Source organism: Eutrema salsugineum, unplaced genomic scaffold, assembly GCF_000478725.1.
Source record: "Eutrema salsugineum unplaced genomic scaffold, Eutsalg1_0 scaffold_2, whole genome shotgun sequence".
Taxonomy (NCBI): domain Eukaryota; kingdom Viridiplantae; phylum Streptophyta; class Magnoliopsida; order Brassicales; family Brassicaceae; genus Eutrema; species Eutrema salsugineum.
The window spans coordinates 1,303,463-1,318,834 of record NW_006256829.1 but is presented as its reverse complement, the minus strand read 5'-3'; the positions used below and the strand labels follow the sequence as shown (position 1 = coordinate 1,318,834).

General features: G+C 38.2%; 4 protein-coding genes across 4 annotated transcripts; 3 read left to right on the top strand and 1 right to left on the bottom strand.

Annotated features, from left to right (window-relative positions):
* Nucleotides 1–3,221: 3,221 nt before the first annotated feature.
* On the top strand, nucleotides 3,222–4,486 carry LOC18018618 (transcription factor DIVARICATA). Its single transcript, XM_006398866.2, has 2 exons — nucleotides 3,222–3,722; nucleotides 3,897–4,486. Exons 1-2 carry the CDS (start codon nucleotides 3,403–3,405, stop codon nucleotides 4,243–4,245), a joined length of 669 nt encoding a protein of 222 aa, XP_006398929.1. The 5' UTR covers nucleotides 3,222–3,402; the 3' UTR covers nucleotides 4,246–4,486.
* A 946-nt stretch (nucleotides 4,487–5,432) lies between these two features.
* LOC18018617 (ACT domain-containing protein ACR12) lies at nucleotides 5,433–8,306 on the top strand. Its single transcript, XM_024156076.1, is given in 10 exon segments — nucleotides 5,433–5,712; nucleotides 6,154–6,214; nucleotides 6,487–6,609; nucleotides 6,699–6,793; nucleotides 7,118–7,202; nucleotides 7,368–7,391; nucleotides 7,511–7,605; nucleotides 7,701–7,806; nucleotides 7,901–7,969; nucleotides 8,052–8,306. Coding segments are annotated over 10 exon segments (909 nt in total). The 5' UTR covers nucleotides 5,433–5,524; the 3' UTR covers nucleotides 8,115–8,306.
* A 262-nt stretch (nucleotides 8,307–8,568) lies between these two features.
* Nucleotides 8,569–11,701, bottom strand: LOC18018616 (probable disease resistance protein At5g04720). The gene is made up of 5 exons (XM_006398864.2): nucleotides 10,949–11,701; nucleotides 10,434–10,783; nucleotides 10,010–10,365; nucleotides 9,706–9,911; nucleotides 8,569–9,599 (listed from the first exon to the last, which is right to left on the bottom strand). Exons 1-5 carry the CDS (start codon nucleotides 11,625–11,627, stop codon nucleotides 8,770–8,772), a joined length of 2,421 nt encoding a protein of 806 aa, XP_006398927.1. The 5' UTR covers nucleotides 11,628–11,701; the 3' UTR covers nucleotides 8,569–8,769.
* Nucleotides 11,702–11,970: 269 nt separating this feature from the next.
* On the top strand, nucleotides 11,971–15,148 carry LOC18018615 (probable aspartyl aminopeptidase). The gene is made up of 10 exons (XM_006398863.2): nucleotides 11,971–12,271; nucleotides 12,362–12,437; nucleotides 12,514–12,649; nucleotides 12,791–13,063; nucleotides 13,193–13,340; nucleotides 13,569–13,808; nucleotides 13,995–14,127; nucleotides 14,267–14,448; nucleotides 14,584–14,696; nucleotides 14,798–15,148. The coding sequence occupies exons 1-10, from the start codon at nucleotides 12,110–12,112 to the stop codon at nucleotides 14,904–14,906; spliced, it is 1,572 nt and encodes a 523-aa protein (XP_006398926.1). The 5' UTR covers nucleotides 11,971–12,109; the 3' UTR covers nucleotides 14,907–15,148.
* The last annotated feature ends 224 nt before the right edge of the window (nucleotides 15,149–15,372 follow it).

Genomic DNA, 15,372 nt, shown 5'->3' with positions numbered 1-15,372 from the left:
CCACCCAGCGTAGTAGGAATTCACATATTTAAAAAACCAGATTGCTTGTGTCTGTACTACAAATTTAAGTGTAAATAATGTTGACACAAAATTTTAATGTAGATAACATCAAAGATCCACGTAGGCGTGGGATGCAACAATGGACCCACCAAAAAGAGAGCTCAATCAAAGCCTAATTCTTCATTACATTTTTTTTATTTTCTATAATTACCTATATATAACCTTCTTCCTAATCAATATTACATTGAAATACCAAGCCCTTTTATAATGGTTGATCGAGCGTTGAATGTTATTAGGGTCGGTCTAGGAATTGAATTATTGATTCTTATAGAGTGCAATAATGGGTTTTAAAATAGCATTTGAAATTTGATGCCATTCAATTAGTGATTTTTGAAATTCAGACTAAAGAGTGAAAGGTTCTTTCCTCTAGTGAAATAGAACAAAAAAAATACGTGCACAAATAAAAGATAAAGAACTCAAGCGGATGTTATATTCCCAATTTAGAAAAAATTCTCTTACTTCAGCCTTATATCAAATTATGATTTTCGCAAATGGAAAATTTCCAGTTGATTATCACACACATCATGGGCACTATCTATAGGCCTATACAGTATTTAAGTCTCTCATCAGTAATGAGATGTGAGCTATCTTTAGTGGGTTCAGCCCATAAGATAAATGGGTTATCCATCGATGGATACTTAGCTTACGACCCCGTTCTAAATGCCCATTTAATATTTTTTTGGGGAATTAGCCCATTCATACTTTTTTCTTATTTGGGGTCAATAACCCCCTATGTTCTTTCTTTTTTTTTAGTATAGATTTGAAATGTTTGTTGTTTCGCCGTCCTTTTTCCGACCAATAAAGATTAAGTTGTTGTTTCTCCCTCACCACCACAGTCTAAAAATTTGGCATATCTACGCTATTTATAATTGTTTTTTGCTAAAGGGTGTTTGTAGTTATCTCAGAGTTTAGAGTATTTGAATCTTTGTGGGATATTTAAGAGTATGTCTAATTTCTAATCAGTTAAACACTTAATTCTCACCGGACACCCCATATTTTGACTCTCCATTAGTATTTATCTGTGTGTTTGTAGGACTGGGCAAAATATCCGTTATATTTGCTTTGATCCATTATTCGTCTCGATTCGATCCAAAAAATCCGGATATCCGTAATTTTATGGAGCAAAGCAAATACTAAAATTTAATATCCGTTAAAAACGGAGCAAATCACAAATACTAAAAAAAATTAAGACGGGTATCCGCTCCGCTCCGGTATAAATATATATGTATATATAGATAGATAATAATTCATATAAAATGTATAATTATTATATATAAATATAATTTTTATGAGTTTTTGTTTATAAATTTAATTATTATAAATATTAAAACTAATAAGTTAAGAAAAAAATATTTTTTTAAAGAAAATATTGTCATTTTTAATTAAATTTTGAATTTTTTTATTTTTTATTTTAAATATATTATTATTTAAATATTTTTTTGAGCCGGATCAGATATCCGGCAAATATTTAGATTTTTGGCGGATATCCGGAGGACGAATATCCGGATAATTACGAAATGGATATGGATCATAAAAATAATTATCCGGCCGGAGCGGAGCAGATCACGGATATCGCTAAAATTCCGGATATCCGCTCCGCGCCCATCCTTATGTGTTTGTATCTTTCCCACATCTCTGAAGATAAATATAAAAATCTAAAACCAATAAGGTAACAGCCAAAAAAGCTTAAAAGAAGAAGAAATTAGTAGGATTTTCTGTGAAGGCCACGTGACGGACAGAGGAGATGCCACGTCATCTAGAGGCATCACTGAGATGCCAAAAGTATTATTGAGAAACAATTGGAAGAAGACACGTGGCTTTAAACTGGTGAAGAGTTGGTCTACGCACCTTTATCGAGTCCGTAACGTATCCACTTTATTTGTGGATCCAACTAGATTTAGTAAAAGTGTGTAAACCATATTAAAAACAAGTAAAAAAGAAAGTACAGTTAAAAAAATACTAAAATATTAGTTGGAGTTCCTCTTCAGTTAATCTGTTGAAGTTCGTTAAGACTCGAGGATATAATTAATTAATACAATGAAGATTTCCGTATAAGATAAGAAAAAACTGTGGTATTGTATTTGATTAAGTGCTAATAATCTCGTTTTAAGTACTTTCCAAAGCAGAACGTCCAACGGAAACCTAACTAAAACTTGTTTAACTAAGCCTTATAAGTTAAAACTATGAATAGTACACTTAATCAGTTTTTTTTTTGGGGTGAAAATTTTAAATTCAAACAAAGAGAATTGGACTCAGATCATGGGTAGCTTAATTAGTCAAGGGTCGTGAGTACTGAAACTTTTAATGGTCACTAGACTTAAGTTAAAAATAGTCAAAGAATTGGGTTTTGACTAGCATTAATGATCCCCCTACCGTAAAAAATTGGTCAAACTTTGCGGTATATAATAAATTTGGTCAAAGTGTTAAGCAATCAGGGATTATTTTCTTTGCATCACGAGAATTGTTTTTACCAAAAATAAATTAATATATGACGAAGTATTAACACAAAAAATATGAGAAAACAAGTTTTACATTGGTAATGAAAGTTAAATAAAACAATTATCGGGATTCAAGTATATGAGTAAAAAACTAAAAGAAGGTATATATAATAAATAGGAATATATTACACACTTAGAAAAAAGTTTATAACTCTCTCATGTTGTATGATTGTGTGATTTACCTTGATCCAAATTGTGAAACTCTGGTTTTAACAACATTTATAATATGAATTTCTCAGACGAAAAAAAAAAACTAAAAGCAGCACACTTGGACAGAAAAGAGTACATATATAAATAGTGGATTGATTGTTTGGCAAATGTGAACCCAAAAAGAAAGAAATATTTGTAGATTGCTTTTCGTATTTTTAGGCGGTTGTTTTTCTTAATAGCTACGTGTTCCAGTATTATTGGAAAAGCAAAGTGGCATATGCTTATTATAAAAAAGTACAAAATCAGAAAATAAAAAGAACTGTAACAAACTGGAGCAAAAAAATCAGTCGTCAGGTCAGGTGTAAGTTGTAACCCTAAAATTAAATTAAAAAGGAGAAAAAAAAAATAGAGAGAAAAGAGAGAGAGACAAAAGACATCCCAATTGCAGAGAAACCGTGTTGAAGTTGGTCTCTGAGCTGCTTGTTCCCTCTTTATTTTAATTTCCAGCACATTCTTTCTCTTTTATATATCCTAATTTTTCCTTAAAACAAACTTTCCTAAGAAAAAAACCAGAGAATCCGTATAAATTATCTGAAACAGTTTCTCCAACAGCCAACAACAAATTTTAGATTCTGAGATTTTACCACTCGACTCTTTTTTTTGTTCTCTTCAAAACCACTAGAAACCCGTGGATATGGCGTCGAGCGTGTGGACGAGATCGGAAGATAAGATGTTCGAGCAAGCTTTGGTGCTTTTCCCTGAAGGATCTCCGAATCGGTGGGAGAGAATCGCCGATCAGCTCCATAGGACTGCTGTTGAAGTTAGGGACCATTACGAGGCGTTGGTGCACGACGTCATCGAGATTGATTCCGGCCGAGTCGATGTCCCGGATTACATGGATGACTCGGCGGCTGCGGCGGCGGGTTGGGACTCGGCCGGTCAGATCTCCTTTGGGTCTAAACACGGCGAGAGCGAACGGAAAAGAGGAACTCCTTGGACTGAAAACGAACACAAGTACGTTTATCAATTCCGAATTCTCATTTTTCCCTTTGCAAGTAGCAAAATTAGGGTTTTTTTTTGTTTGGATATAAATTGGGAATTAGCACGGTTTTTGTTATTCTTCTTCCAATTACTATCGCAATTCGGTTAATTTAGGTGATTAATTACATTTGGTTTGATATGATGCAGATTGTTTCTGATCGGATTAAAGAGGTATGGTAAGGGAGATTGGAGGAGTATATCGAGGAACGTGGTGGTGACGAGGACACCGACGCAAGTCGCGAGCCATGCTCAGAAATATTTTCTTAGACAGAACTCGGTGAAGAAGGAAAGGAAAAGGTCGAGCATCCACGACATAACTACGGTCGATACTAATCTAGCCATGCCTGGCTCCAACATGGACTGGTCTGGGCACCACGAGAGCCCTGTTCATGCTCAGCAGCAGCAGCAGCAGCAGCAGCAGCAGCAGATCATGACGGAGTTTGGTCAGCAAATGACGACTCCGGGTCATTTTGAGGATTTCGGGTTTCGGATGTGAAAAAAATGGTGAAGAGGAAATTGGCCATGGTTTTTTAGTTTATTAGGGGTTTTTTACACATTTTATGTGAATAGCAAAAAGAATAGGATTGGGTATTTTCTGATACAGGTGATGATGGTGATGAAAAGTAATAAAATAATATACATTAGTGTATAGGAATGCCTTTTTATAAACACAAATATGTTTTAAACCATTTTGGTGGTATTTTGAATCAAATGCATATGGATTGGTGGGTTTTCAATTGGAGGCAGTTTATTTTTGGTTGAAACCTTGATTTCTTAGAACATGTACAAAGTACCAAGGCTGAAACCTTGATTTCAAGCTTTTTTCTCTATATGAGCCATTTGATTTTGAGACGATGACTACAGATCTTACACCCAAAAATCTATCTAATAAGCTTAAAAATCATATCTAGCAGCTATTCCCAAATGGTATATTTAAACCGGGGCTCTCTCCAAATATTGAATCCAATAAGCAAACATCGCATAAACGAACTCTTTATACCATCCATACAAAAAAAAAAAAGAAGAAGTAGGAATGCGCAAAAAAATGGAAAAGATTAAGAAGAACTTGGATGTATGTGTATGATAAAATCATCGCATTCCTCTTTGCTGAACACACGACCCATTGGACTTTTTAATTGGCATAGAGGCCCATTGGGCTACGGCTTATTTTTGAGTCCAGTCCCAAATTTGTTTTGGGTCAACAAATAATAGGGTTTTTTTATAACACGCCAACAATTCCTATTACCTTTTAGTTTTTTTTTTTTGGTGGTAAAACTATTACTTTTTTAGTTTGATATATTAAAAATAGAAAGATTACAAATGTAATATTTTAATTCTTTTTAGCATGTTTAATTGGTTCATCTTCAAATACCTGTAGTCCAATTGGGTTGGAGGAGAAAAGAATACTAGAGAGAAGATACAAGGGCAACACATAAGTTGATGTCAAAAAAAAAAAAAAAGAGCAACGCATAAGTTAGAACGTCAGCAACCAAATGAATGCGTCTAAATTCGTCTCACTCTCACATTAATTTAATCCGATTTGCAAGTAATCAATTGATTACTCGTAGAAACATAATAAGAAAAAATAAATATACGACCCTTAGCTAGTAGATGTAGATGTCCAGGTGGACCCATCTAAAAAAGTATACGTCACACATCAGCAGATTCAGCACTCCATCATCTTTTTGTTATCACAAAACGCCAATTTTCTCGCCATTGTAGATTTCGGTGTTCTCTTGACTTCCCAGAAAAAAAATATTCTTGTTTCAACTTCAATGGCGTTCTCCAATACTATCTTCTCTGTTACTCATTTCTCTTCTTCCTTTACTTCCTCTCGTCCTTCTTCTGCGATCACCTGGCAGACTCGTTTTCCCGCTCAAACTTCTTCTCCAGATCTATCGCCTGCTTTCTTCGGTGATCCCCGGAAGTTCGTCCAAGGTGTAATGTCTCTCTCCACGATGAGGTCAGCTTCTGCATCTTTTCTTGTTTTTCTATACTGGAATTTCTGGGGGTTTAGTCTTCTTGCTCCTCCTGATTACTTGATTTTTCTTAGTCTTTTATGTTTGGATACTCTTTTTTGGTCAAGTGTTTGGCAAATCTAAGTTTGATTCTACAGTAATCTTTGCTTTGTATGTGGTCGATCGATTTGGCAAGTGGAACTTTTTTCTGGATTCTCGTATGGAGTAGGATAATTTGTCGTTATGAAAATTGAGAGAGTATCGGTAGGTTCTTTTTGGTTTGAGATACATGTTTCTTGAGATGATTAAGATAAGTTTCTTGGCAATTTGGTTTCTCTCTGAACTAATTGCAAATTCTACTTTGTTTTGTGAATGTCATACGTTTGAATGATTTTATCTGAGATTGCTGATATATCTTTCCATGCTTGCTTGTTTTGATATGGCAGTCTAAGAAACCGTGTATATGCTTCGATTAACAGCACTGATGCCACTACTCCATCTTCTCCGGTCAGTAACTTTGTATCAGCCTTTTTATTTTTTCGCAACTAAACGATTGATGGTTCTTGGATCTATAGATTTGACTTCCAAAGACTTACATGAATATGCACGAAGAAGCTCAGCAAGTAAATGTAGAGATGATATGGTTATGTGTTGATGTGTGTACTATATTGATTGATATGTGATTTTACTTTCTTATGTTTAATAGGGAAACCGTCTGCGTATGAGTTTTGTGTTGACGTGTGCTTTGAGATGACATTTGCTGGAAAATTTGATCGCAGAAATCGGAAGATGATGATGACGTCGTTCCAATGCCAATGGTTATGATAGACCAGGATGCCGACCCTGAAGCCACCATTGTACAACTCAGTTTTGGAGATCGTCTTGGGGCTCTCATTGACACAGTGAGGGGTTCTCATTATCACTGCATCTTTTTTGATATCATGCAAAGTTGCCTAGCTTTCAGCTTATGAATCATTGTTGTATTTTGCAGATGAGGGCGCTGAAAGATTTGGGATTGGATGTAATAAAAGGAACTGTCACAACTGAAGGATCCGTTAAGCAGACCAAATTTTCTATAACAAAACTGTAAGAAAGGCCGTTCTTTCCCTGGCCTCTCTTTGCTATAGATGTTGTTCAATTACTTATTCACCTCTTATTTGCTCAATTGGATGTACAATTGTGTCTAGGTCGACCTTGTGTTGATTACTTATGATTATCCCTGGGAAATTTAGTCTCAGACTAGATTGTGGGCATGCGACAAGTGAATACGATCAAATACTTCCTGTGTCAAATATTTATTGGTGTTGTGTGCAGCTGCAGCTACTTGTATTGTTGTTAATTGCCTGAACTGGTTTATGTTCTTAATTTGTTCTGTTTTTTTTTTTTTTTTTTTTTTTTCCTTACGGCCAGAGATACTGGGCGGAAAGTGGAAGACCCTGACTTGTTGGAGCAAATTCGATTAACAATCATTAACAATCTGTTGAAATACCATCCGGTCTGCTTCAGTTTCCTTTCTCCCTTTACCTTAAATCACATTCACATTCTTGCTTAAGTGCTCAAAGTTAAACACCTGTGCAGACCTACATGCAGCTGTTGGATCAATAAAAACCGTGAGTTGTTTGATGATTGTTCTGAACATTTCATTTGTTTATTTTTGTAGGAATGCAGCGAGCAACTTGAAATCGTAAATAATAAAAACTATCCGCGCTTAGCGCGGGCTTTCACCTAGTATTACCAAAAAGTGTTCTAGTTTAATCCTGGTTTAAAAATAAATATATAAAAAATTTTGAAGAAAATTACGAGGAACAAACTTGCATGAGAAATGAGATTTAACCGAACAAAAAGTATGTCGATATTGCAACGCACATAGATGTGAAAAAAGACGGACCAAAGAGGAGGTAAGGATTCACTATTCAGTAGAATACGAGGTCACATTTAATATAACCTGATAAAATAGTTTACATAACCCTCGCTGGTTCCCGGTTTTCGCTAGCCTTCTTTGCATAGAGACAGCGGACAGGCCAGGTCTTGTTGTAGAGATGATAAAAGTGATGGCTGATATCAACATAGACGTGGAATCCGCAGAGATAGATACAGAAGTACTCAAAACCCTTAAACCTAAGCTCCATATATGTACATACAGTGTGATTCCATTTCCACGCCCTTTTAATAACTACTCGTCCATTGTCTCAGGGTCTGGTTGCCAAAGACAAGTTTCACGTAAGCTACCAAGGGCAAGCACTAAACAGTTCGTTGTCACAGGTGATTTATTGTTCTTGTTACTTTGTACTTAAAAAAACTCTAAAAAGATAAGAGGTAAAGAATCAACTTCTCCTGCATGCAGGTTTTGGTGAACTGTCTGCGTTACTTCCTGAGAAGGCCTGAAACTGACATCGACAGCTATTAATAAAGCTTTTTGTTTGTTCCAAAAACAAAACTGTCTTTCTCCTTTATGAAATCGTATCTGTTGCGATCTATCAAGTCTAGACTGTTTTGAATATGATGTGGAAACTCGTAATAACCATAACGTCTGCGAAATATTTCTGCCTTTACTGAACCATTGGGGCTAAAGAATAAAGATGGCTTGGTTCTGTTGTCATTGTGCTATAGCTGTTCCTTTCCGTACACAGATAACGAATTCCATCTCCTGAAATCTTTTTTTTTTTTTTGGTAAAAAAATTTCCTGACATCTTAAACATCGACTTCAACTAGTAATAAATAAAGCTTTTGTTCGCTCCAAAGAAATAACTCAAGTTGTGTTAAACCGTTAATTCGGAATTATCGATAAGTTTTATAGACAAATCATTTGATATTTGGAAGTTTTTTCTTTTCGCAATCTTTTGAAGTAAGTGGAGGATTACTAGTGAAAAATCTTTACGAAGTTGTACGGAAAAACAGAGCAACGCTAATCATATTCTAAGACAAACGGCAAGGAGGAGGAAGGAAGATAGCACCGACTCTTGAGAGCGGCAATGGAATATATACAAAAACTTTGCTACAGATTAGCAGTGAGTTATTAATACAAAACATGTTTCCAAGGACTCGGAGGGAGAATCAAGAACCTACTCGTCGAGCCAATCCAGGGTGAAGCACTTTTCAGCGGCTTCAACACGAAGTCCAGGAACCGCCTTCTCCACATCTTCCCACATCCACAGAGACTCTGTGTCGCATATTACATGGCGTAGACAAGTCAATGAAACCGCAGAGCTCGGTATGCTCGATAAGCTGCATTCTCTCATGTCGATTTTCTCAAGTGTTGTGAGCTTTCCTATCTCTTCCGGAACACAAATCAGGCTGACACATTGAGAGATGTCTAGGTACTTCAGTCTCGGCAGCTCACAGATTTCTACAGGCAAAGATTTCAGCTCCGGGCAAGCGTATAGCCTCAGAAGTTGAAGGGCCTTTAGCTTACTCAGATTCTTAGGCAACTCACTGATGCGTGGACAATTTGTTATGCTGATAGAGTTGAGAGAGGTGATTCCACAGACCGTCGAAGGTAGTTCCACAAGATCGTCACAGTGATCTATCGTGAGGTCAGACAGGTTTGGAAAGATCTGGGCCATGTCTACTGCTGTCTGATCAAAACTATGATTGATCTTGCACAGGATCAGAGACATCTTGTGGAGGTTCTTCAAGGGAACCGTACAGGTAGAGAGTTCAGGGACATGAACCCTCTCAAGCCAGAGACTCCTGAGTTTGGCCAAATTAGTAAAGCTGGAGAAGTCATGTAGACGCGCAGGAGACATACCGCTGTTGATAATCACGAGCGCCCTAAGCTTGCTCATCTTAGCGATGAAAGGTGGCAGTACGTAGCTGTCCGAAGTGAAGTGTAGTATCAAAACCTCTGCCTTTGGGAGTTCCATGTCAAACCATTCCATTTCACTCATTTCTCCTGTAAGAAAAAAAAAAAAAAAAACAGATGGCCATATCAAAACGTTATGATTCTAACGACTAACCAAACCAATTCATTCAAGGATCGTTGTGTAAGAAACTCTTGCCTGTGTGAATGGAAACTACACGGGCATTGTATGGCTCATCATTGCTCCTCTCCCATTCTCTGGGAAGTAAGGACTCTCTTTTCGGCATCAATAGCCGCTCTCTTCTATTTACTTTTCCACGATTGCTTAGATGAAGAGCAAGGTCTCTTAGAACATCATGCTGCGTCACAAAAATATCATAGTAGCTTGTGTACATAGCGCCAAACCTACAAAATTATTATCCATTGTAAATTTAAGTTAAGAACGGTTAAAACCATAGAAGGAGCTACAAGAAATGAGATCATAGAGAGATCTATAACTGTACCTTGGATCTTTCACGAGAGTAAGGAGATTCCTGTTTGATAAATCAACAAGAACAGCAAAAGCAGTCGCGTCCTCGAGATCATGCATCTCAACCCACATGTTGATGATAACATCAAGAGGGATCTTCTTGTCTTCAGGGAAAGCACCCATATCCAAGAAACATTCTCTGGTTTTAAGGTCCAGAGTCTCTAGAGTTGCTTCTATTTGAGAAAATACTCTGCTCTCATGAGTTTCATCAGCAGGTTCACCTCTTGATAACCTGTTCGCTGCACCTTCCCAATATTTTTCAGGTCGGTCTTTCAGTGAAGCACCAACAACTTTGAGGGACAAAGGTAGACCTTTACACTCCTCAACAACCTGCCAAACAGAGTCAATATGAGTACTGAAAGCAAAAAGAATATTACTTAAAGCAGACCAATTTTTACCTGCTTGACCAAAGTTGGGCTGAACCCGGAAGGGACTGATTTCTGGTTGAAAGCAGAGAGACAGAACAGAGAGGTTGCTTCACTTTCATTTAGTAACTCTACATTGTAGGTGGTTCCCGGATCTGCAAGTTTAGACCTTGAGACCACAAGCGTTGTGGTTCCAGGATTGTTAAACATGAGCTGGTCCAGGGATTCCCTTGTCCAAACATCATCAAGGATCACTAGCTTCGGAAGAGTTGCACCAAAGCCAGCCTCATGACCAGTAAGAAATTCCCATATAAGGGCCCTTAGCTCCTCAAGATTAGGAGATTGTGAAACGGTCAGAAACAAAACCCGTTTCCCGAAGTGGCCTGTAAAAGAAGCAACTTTAACATCAGAGAAACAGTCTCTCTGACTCTTAAACAGAGTCCAACATCAAAAACTCAACTTCACCTTAGACGAACATGAAAAAATTAAGAAACGATATTGAATCAGAGTCCAGGCAAGCACATAAGGCTAAAGCAGAGCTTAATTACCTAGGACCTCGAGGTCCCGGGCAAGCTCTTTAGCAAGAGTGGTTTTGCCTGAACCGCTCATCCCGGAGATCCCAACAAGCCTTCTTCCCTCGTCCTTGGAATGAAACAGCATCTCCTTGACCTTCTTCTTTCCCAAATCCAAGCCAACCCCCAAATTACCCAAATCACCCTCCGTCGCTACCGTAGGTTCGGCAATCTTCATCGCGTCCCGCACCAATCCACCTCCCCTGATTTTCATAGAACCCATCTTCTCGTTCATGCTATCGAAACTCCTATCGATCCGATCAAAACGGACTTCAGCGTTAGCCCGGAGATGATGAACGTCGGCGAGAGTGTGGAGGGGCAGGCTTTGAATAAAGGTAGAGATTTTCTTCTGGAGATCCTCCAATTTCCTGGCTTGGTAAACCTGACGAATCATGTTCCAACGGTTGCATTTGAGAACCTTCTCGGTGAGCTTTCGGCACTTTTCTAGGGTTTCAGAGAACATACGAAGCTGGACCTGGCGATGGGAACTGACCTCCACGCCGCTGTAGAGGATCTCCTTGATCGTGGGCTGAAATTCCTCGATCATGGTGGCGAGGTTCAAGGCGACGCCTCTGCATCTCAAGGCTTTTCCAGATATAGAAAAGAGCTGCCTCACGAGCTCCGTCACGACTTCGCCGCCGATAAGTTCAGCCATGTCTAGGACTAGGCCAGGCCGATGAGAGACACAGAGAGAAAATGATGATTGGTGAGTGGAGGAAGAAGAGTTCTTACTCCTTTAGGCGCAAGTGTGGTATAAAACAACTTTGAGAAGTAGACAGAAAACGTGGGGGCCCACTCATGAAGCTTCGTAGCAATTAACGTTTTAGTCTTTATTTAATTATTACAAGTCTCCGGAGACCCAAAGCAGAGAAAGACTTTTGGCAATGGTTAATAAGAGGCGATAACAATGCCACATCATCATCAATTGTCCTCTTGATTAACAAGAAAGCGCGAAAGTTTCTTTGATGTAAATACAATACTCTCCAATAATTTTTTTTTTTTTTTACTTTTGTGCAAAGGTGAAAACGGTGAAAAGTTAGAATAAAAGTTAAAAGAAGATAGAATAACTGCGCTGGGATAGTAATCGTCGATCGGAAAGTGGGGAGATCAGAAAGTTGAGAGATTTTCAGAGTTTAAATGGCGGCCATAGCTCGTCTTCCACTAACCTATCCTCTTCCCACCATCCTCAATTCTTCCCTCTTCCTGCCTCAATCTCTCTCCTTTCCTTCTTATCTCCATCGCTCTCCCTTCCGCTCCTTCTCCTCCGTCTCTCCAATCCTCTGCTCCTCCCACTCCCACGTCTCTCACTCTCTCTCTCTTTATCTTATCTATTCTTCTCATTCTCTCTCTCAGTAGTTTCTGAGTCTCAATTGTTTCGTGTTTCTTCAGGGTGATTCCAATGCGTCGATTGTCGGGGATCTTCTGGATTATCTCAACGAATCCTGGACACAGTTTCACGCCACTGGTAATTTGAAGCTGTTTTCCTTTCGGAACTCCTTTGCTAAGTGTCTATGATTGATCTTCCTTCTTTTGCTATGCAGCTGAGGCCAAGAGACAGCTTTTGGCTGCTGGGTTCCATCTCCTGAGTGAAAATGAGGACTGGAAGCTTAAACCTGGTGGCCGTTACTTCTTTACTCGAAACATGTCCTGTTTGGTTGCTTTTGCTGTCGGAGACAAGTGAGTTTCCGATTTATTTTTATTTCCCATGGTACAAAGTCGGTTTGGCAATTAATGATCTTCATTAGTAGAACACTGAATCCTGGAACTAAGGTTATGCTTTAGTATTTGAAGGGTTCACGGAACCTACATTTTTTGTAGGTATGTTCCTGGTAATGGGTTTCATGCCATAGCTGCTCACACCGACAGCCCTTGTCTTAAACTAAAACCCAAGTCAGCATCGTCCAAGTCTGGCTATCTCATGGTGAATGTTCAGACTTATGGAGGTGGTTTGTGGCACACCTGGTTTGATCGAGACTTGAGTGTTGCGGGGAGAGCAATTGTGAGAGCCAGCGATGGCTCCTTTGTGCACAGGCTTGTCAAAGTCAAAAGGCCATTACTTCGAGTGCCCACTTTGGCCATTCATCTTGATCGGTAAACTTCTTTTATGAGTTTTTCTAGCTGAGTTTTTGACAAATGCAGTCGCTTTCAAGTGTAAGTGTATGCGTTACAACTAGTTTTGAAGCTCACTCTTGCTGTTTTGTTCTTCTTGTATTGTTTTAGCACAGTGAACAGTGATGGATTTAAACCGAATTTGGAGACCCAACTTGTTCCGCTACTGGCTACGAAAACAGATGAAACCTCAGCAGAGTCCAAGGACAAAAACGTATCTTCATCCTCCAAAGATGCTCACCATCCATTACTCATGCAGGTATAATATAACGGGCTTATTTGCTAGCTAGATTCAGTCATCTTCATCGTTTGTTAACATCGCACTTAGTCTCTGCAATCATTGAGAAATTCTATCCAGAATATAGAGTTAACTTTGCTGGAAAATTATTTCCTTTTTATCAACATTTTGAGAGCCTCTGAATGTTTGTTGTTGGTGTTAACCATAAAAATCCACATTTATCTCAAATGTTTCCTGATCGTGTTGCAGATTTTGTCAGATGATCTGGACTGTAAGGTCGAGGACATAGTGAGTCTTGAGTTAAATATCTGTGACACACAACCTAGCTGCCTTGGAGGAGCAAACAATGAATTCATATTCTCCGGAAGGCTAGATAATCTTGCATCAAGTTTCTGCGCTTTGAGAGCTCTCATTGATTCATGTTCCTCATCGGAAAGCCTGTCGAGTGAACATGATATCCGGATGATAGCTTTATTCGACAACGAGGAGGTGCCCTTTTTCCTTAATTTGCTTTAGTTAAATAAACTTATTAGCCGATTTATTGGCATGATAAGTGTTGGTAAAGAGGATTTGCATTTTACCTTCCATAACTTTTTTGCTTCGAGCTGATGATGTGCTAGTAACGTCTGCCAAGTAATTGCCTAACGTCTTCTTAAAAATTATTTGTTCCAATAGGTTGGTTCAGATTCATGTCAAGGAGCAGGGGCACCCACTATGTTTCAAGCAATGAGACGGATTGTGAGTTCCCTCAGCAATGCGCAGGTCACCGAATGTACCTTTGACCGTGCTATTCGGAAATCGTTTCTTGGTAAGCATCTGCTTCCATTTAGTTGTGACTTATGCGTATGTAATCTCTGGAATTTTCGCAAGACACAGTTGTAGATATTTTTGGATGTTTTTTGGTCTTTCTGCTGAAACTTGAGTATAGAATTTTTTGTGGTGTGCAGTGTCTGCAGATATGGCTCATGGGGTGCACCCGAACTTTGCAGACAAGCATGAAGAGAACCACCGTCCTCAAATACACAAGGGTCTTGTTATCAAGCATAACGCAAACCAACGTTATGCAACCAGTGGAATCACTTCTTTTCTTTTCAAAGAAGTAGCAAAGCTCCATGATCTTCCAATTCAGGTTAGGTATTCTACTACTTAATGTTAAGAACCAAGAGTAAACAACATATCATGGATCTTCTAGATGTTCTACACTGATCTACTCATATATGAGAAGAATGGTACACAGACAATTAGATTTTTGCTATTCGTGTAGGAGTTTGTGGTGAGAAACGATATGGGATGTGGTTCAACAATAGGACCTATATTGGCTTCAGGAGTCGGGATTCGAACCGTTGATTGTGGCATAGCTCAGCTTTCCATGCATAGGTATATTAATGGCTCAAATTTATAACAATTCTCTTATGTGTCCAAGTTAAACTACCTTAGACTCAGCTTCCGGGTTTTGGAACTTGTTACTTGTGAAACAGTGTGAGAGAGATTTGTGGAACAGACGATATAGACATCGCGTACAAACATTTCAAGGCGTTTTACCAATCTTTCTCAAGCGTAGACAGGAAGCTCATAGTCGATGAATAGCTCCTGGATTTTTAAGCACTAGGCAACAACAGTGCAGAAGTTAAAGTCGGTTTCAGTAATTTGGTCTGTTTTTTCTTTTTTTTTTTGTGGATAAGAAGTAAATTGGAATCGTTGTTTTTTTTTGCAAGGTTCCAATCTTTTTTAAAACCGCCTAACAGTTTAAATAAATACTCCCTCTCTTCAGAATTATTTGATGTTTTAGAAGGTTTTTTTGTTCAGAATTATTTGATGTTTTCACTTTTCAATGTAAAATTTAATGAATTTTTATAGTTTTTGACATTTTATATTCTGCAGATTGTCTTCTTATTGGCTGAATAATATTTAAATGAATTATAAATAATATTTTTAGTATAAAAAAAATAAAAATTAAATGAATCCTTAAACTGTGTGCAAAAACCTTAAACATCAAATAATTCTGAACAGAAGGAGTATAATGTAATTTGTTAAGGTTTTACAAATCATCCGG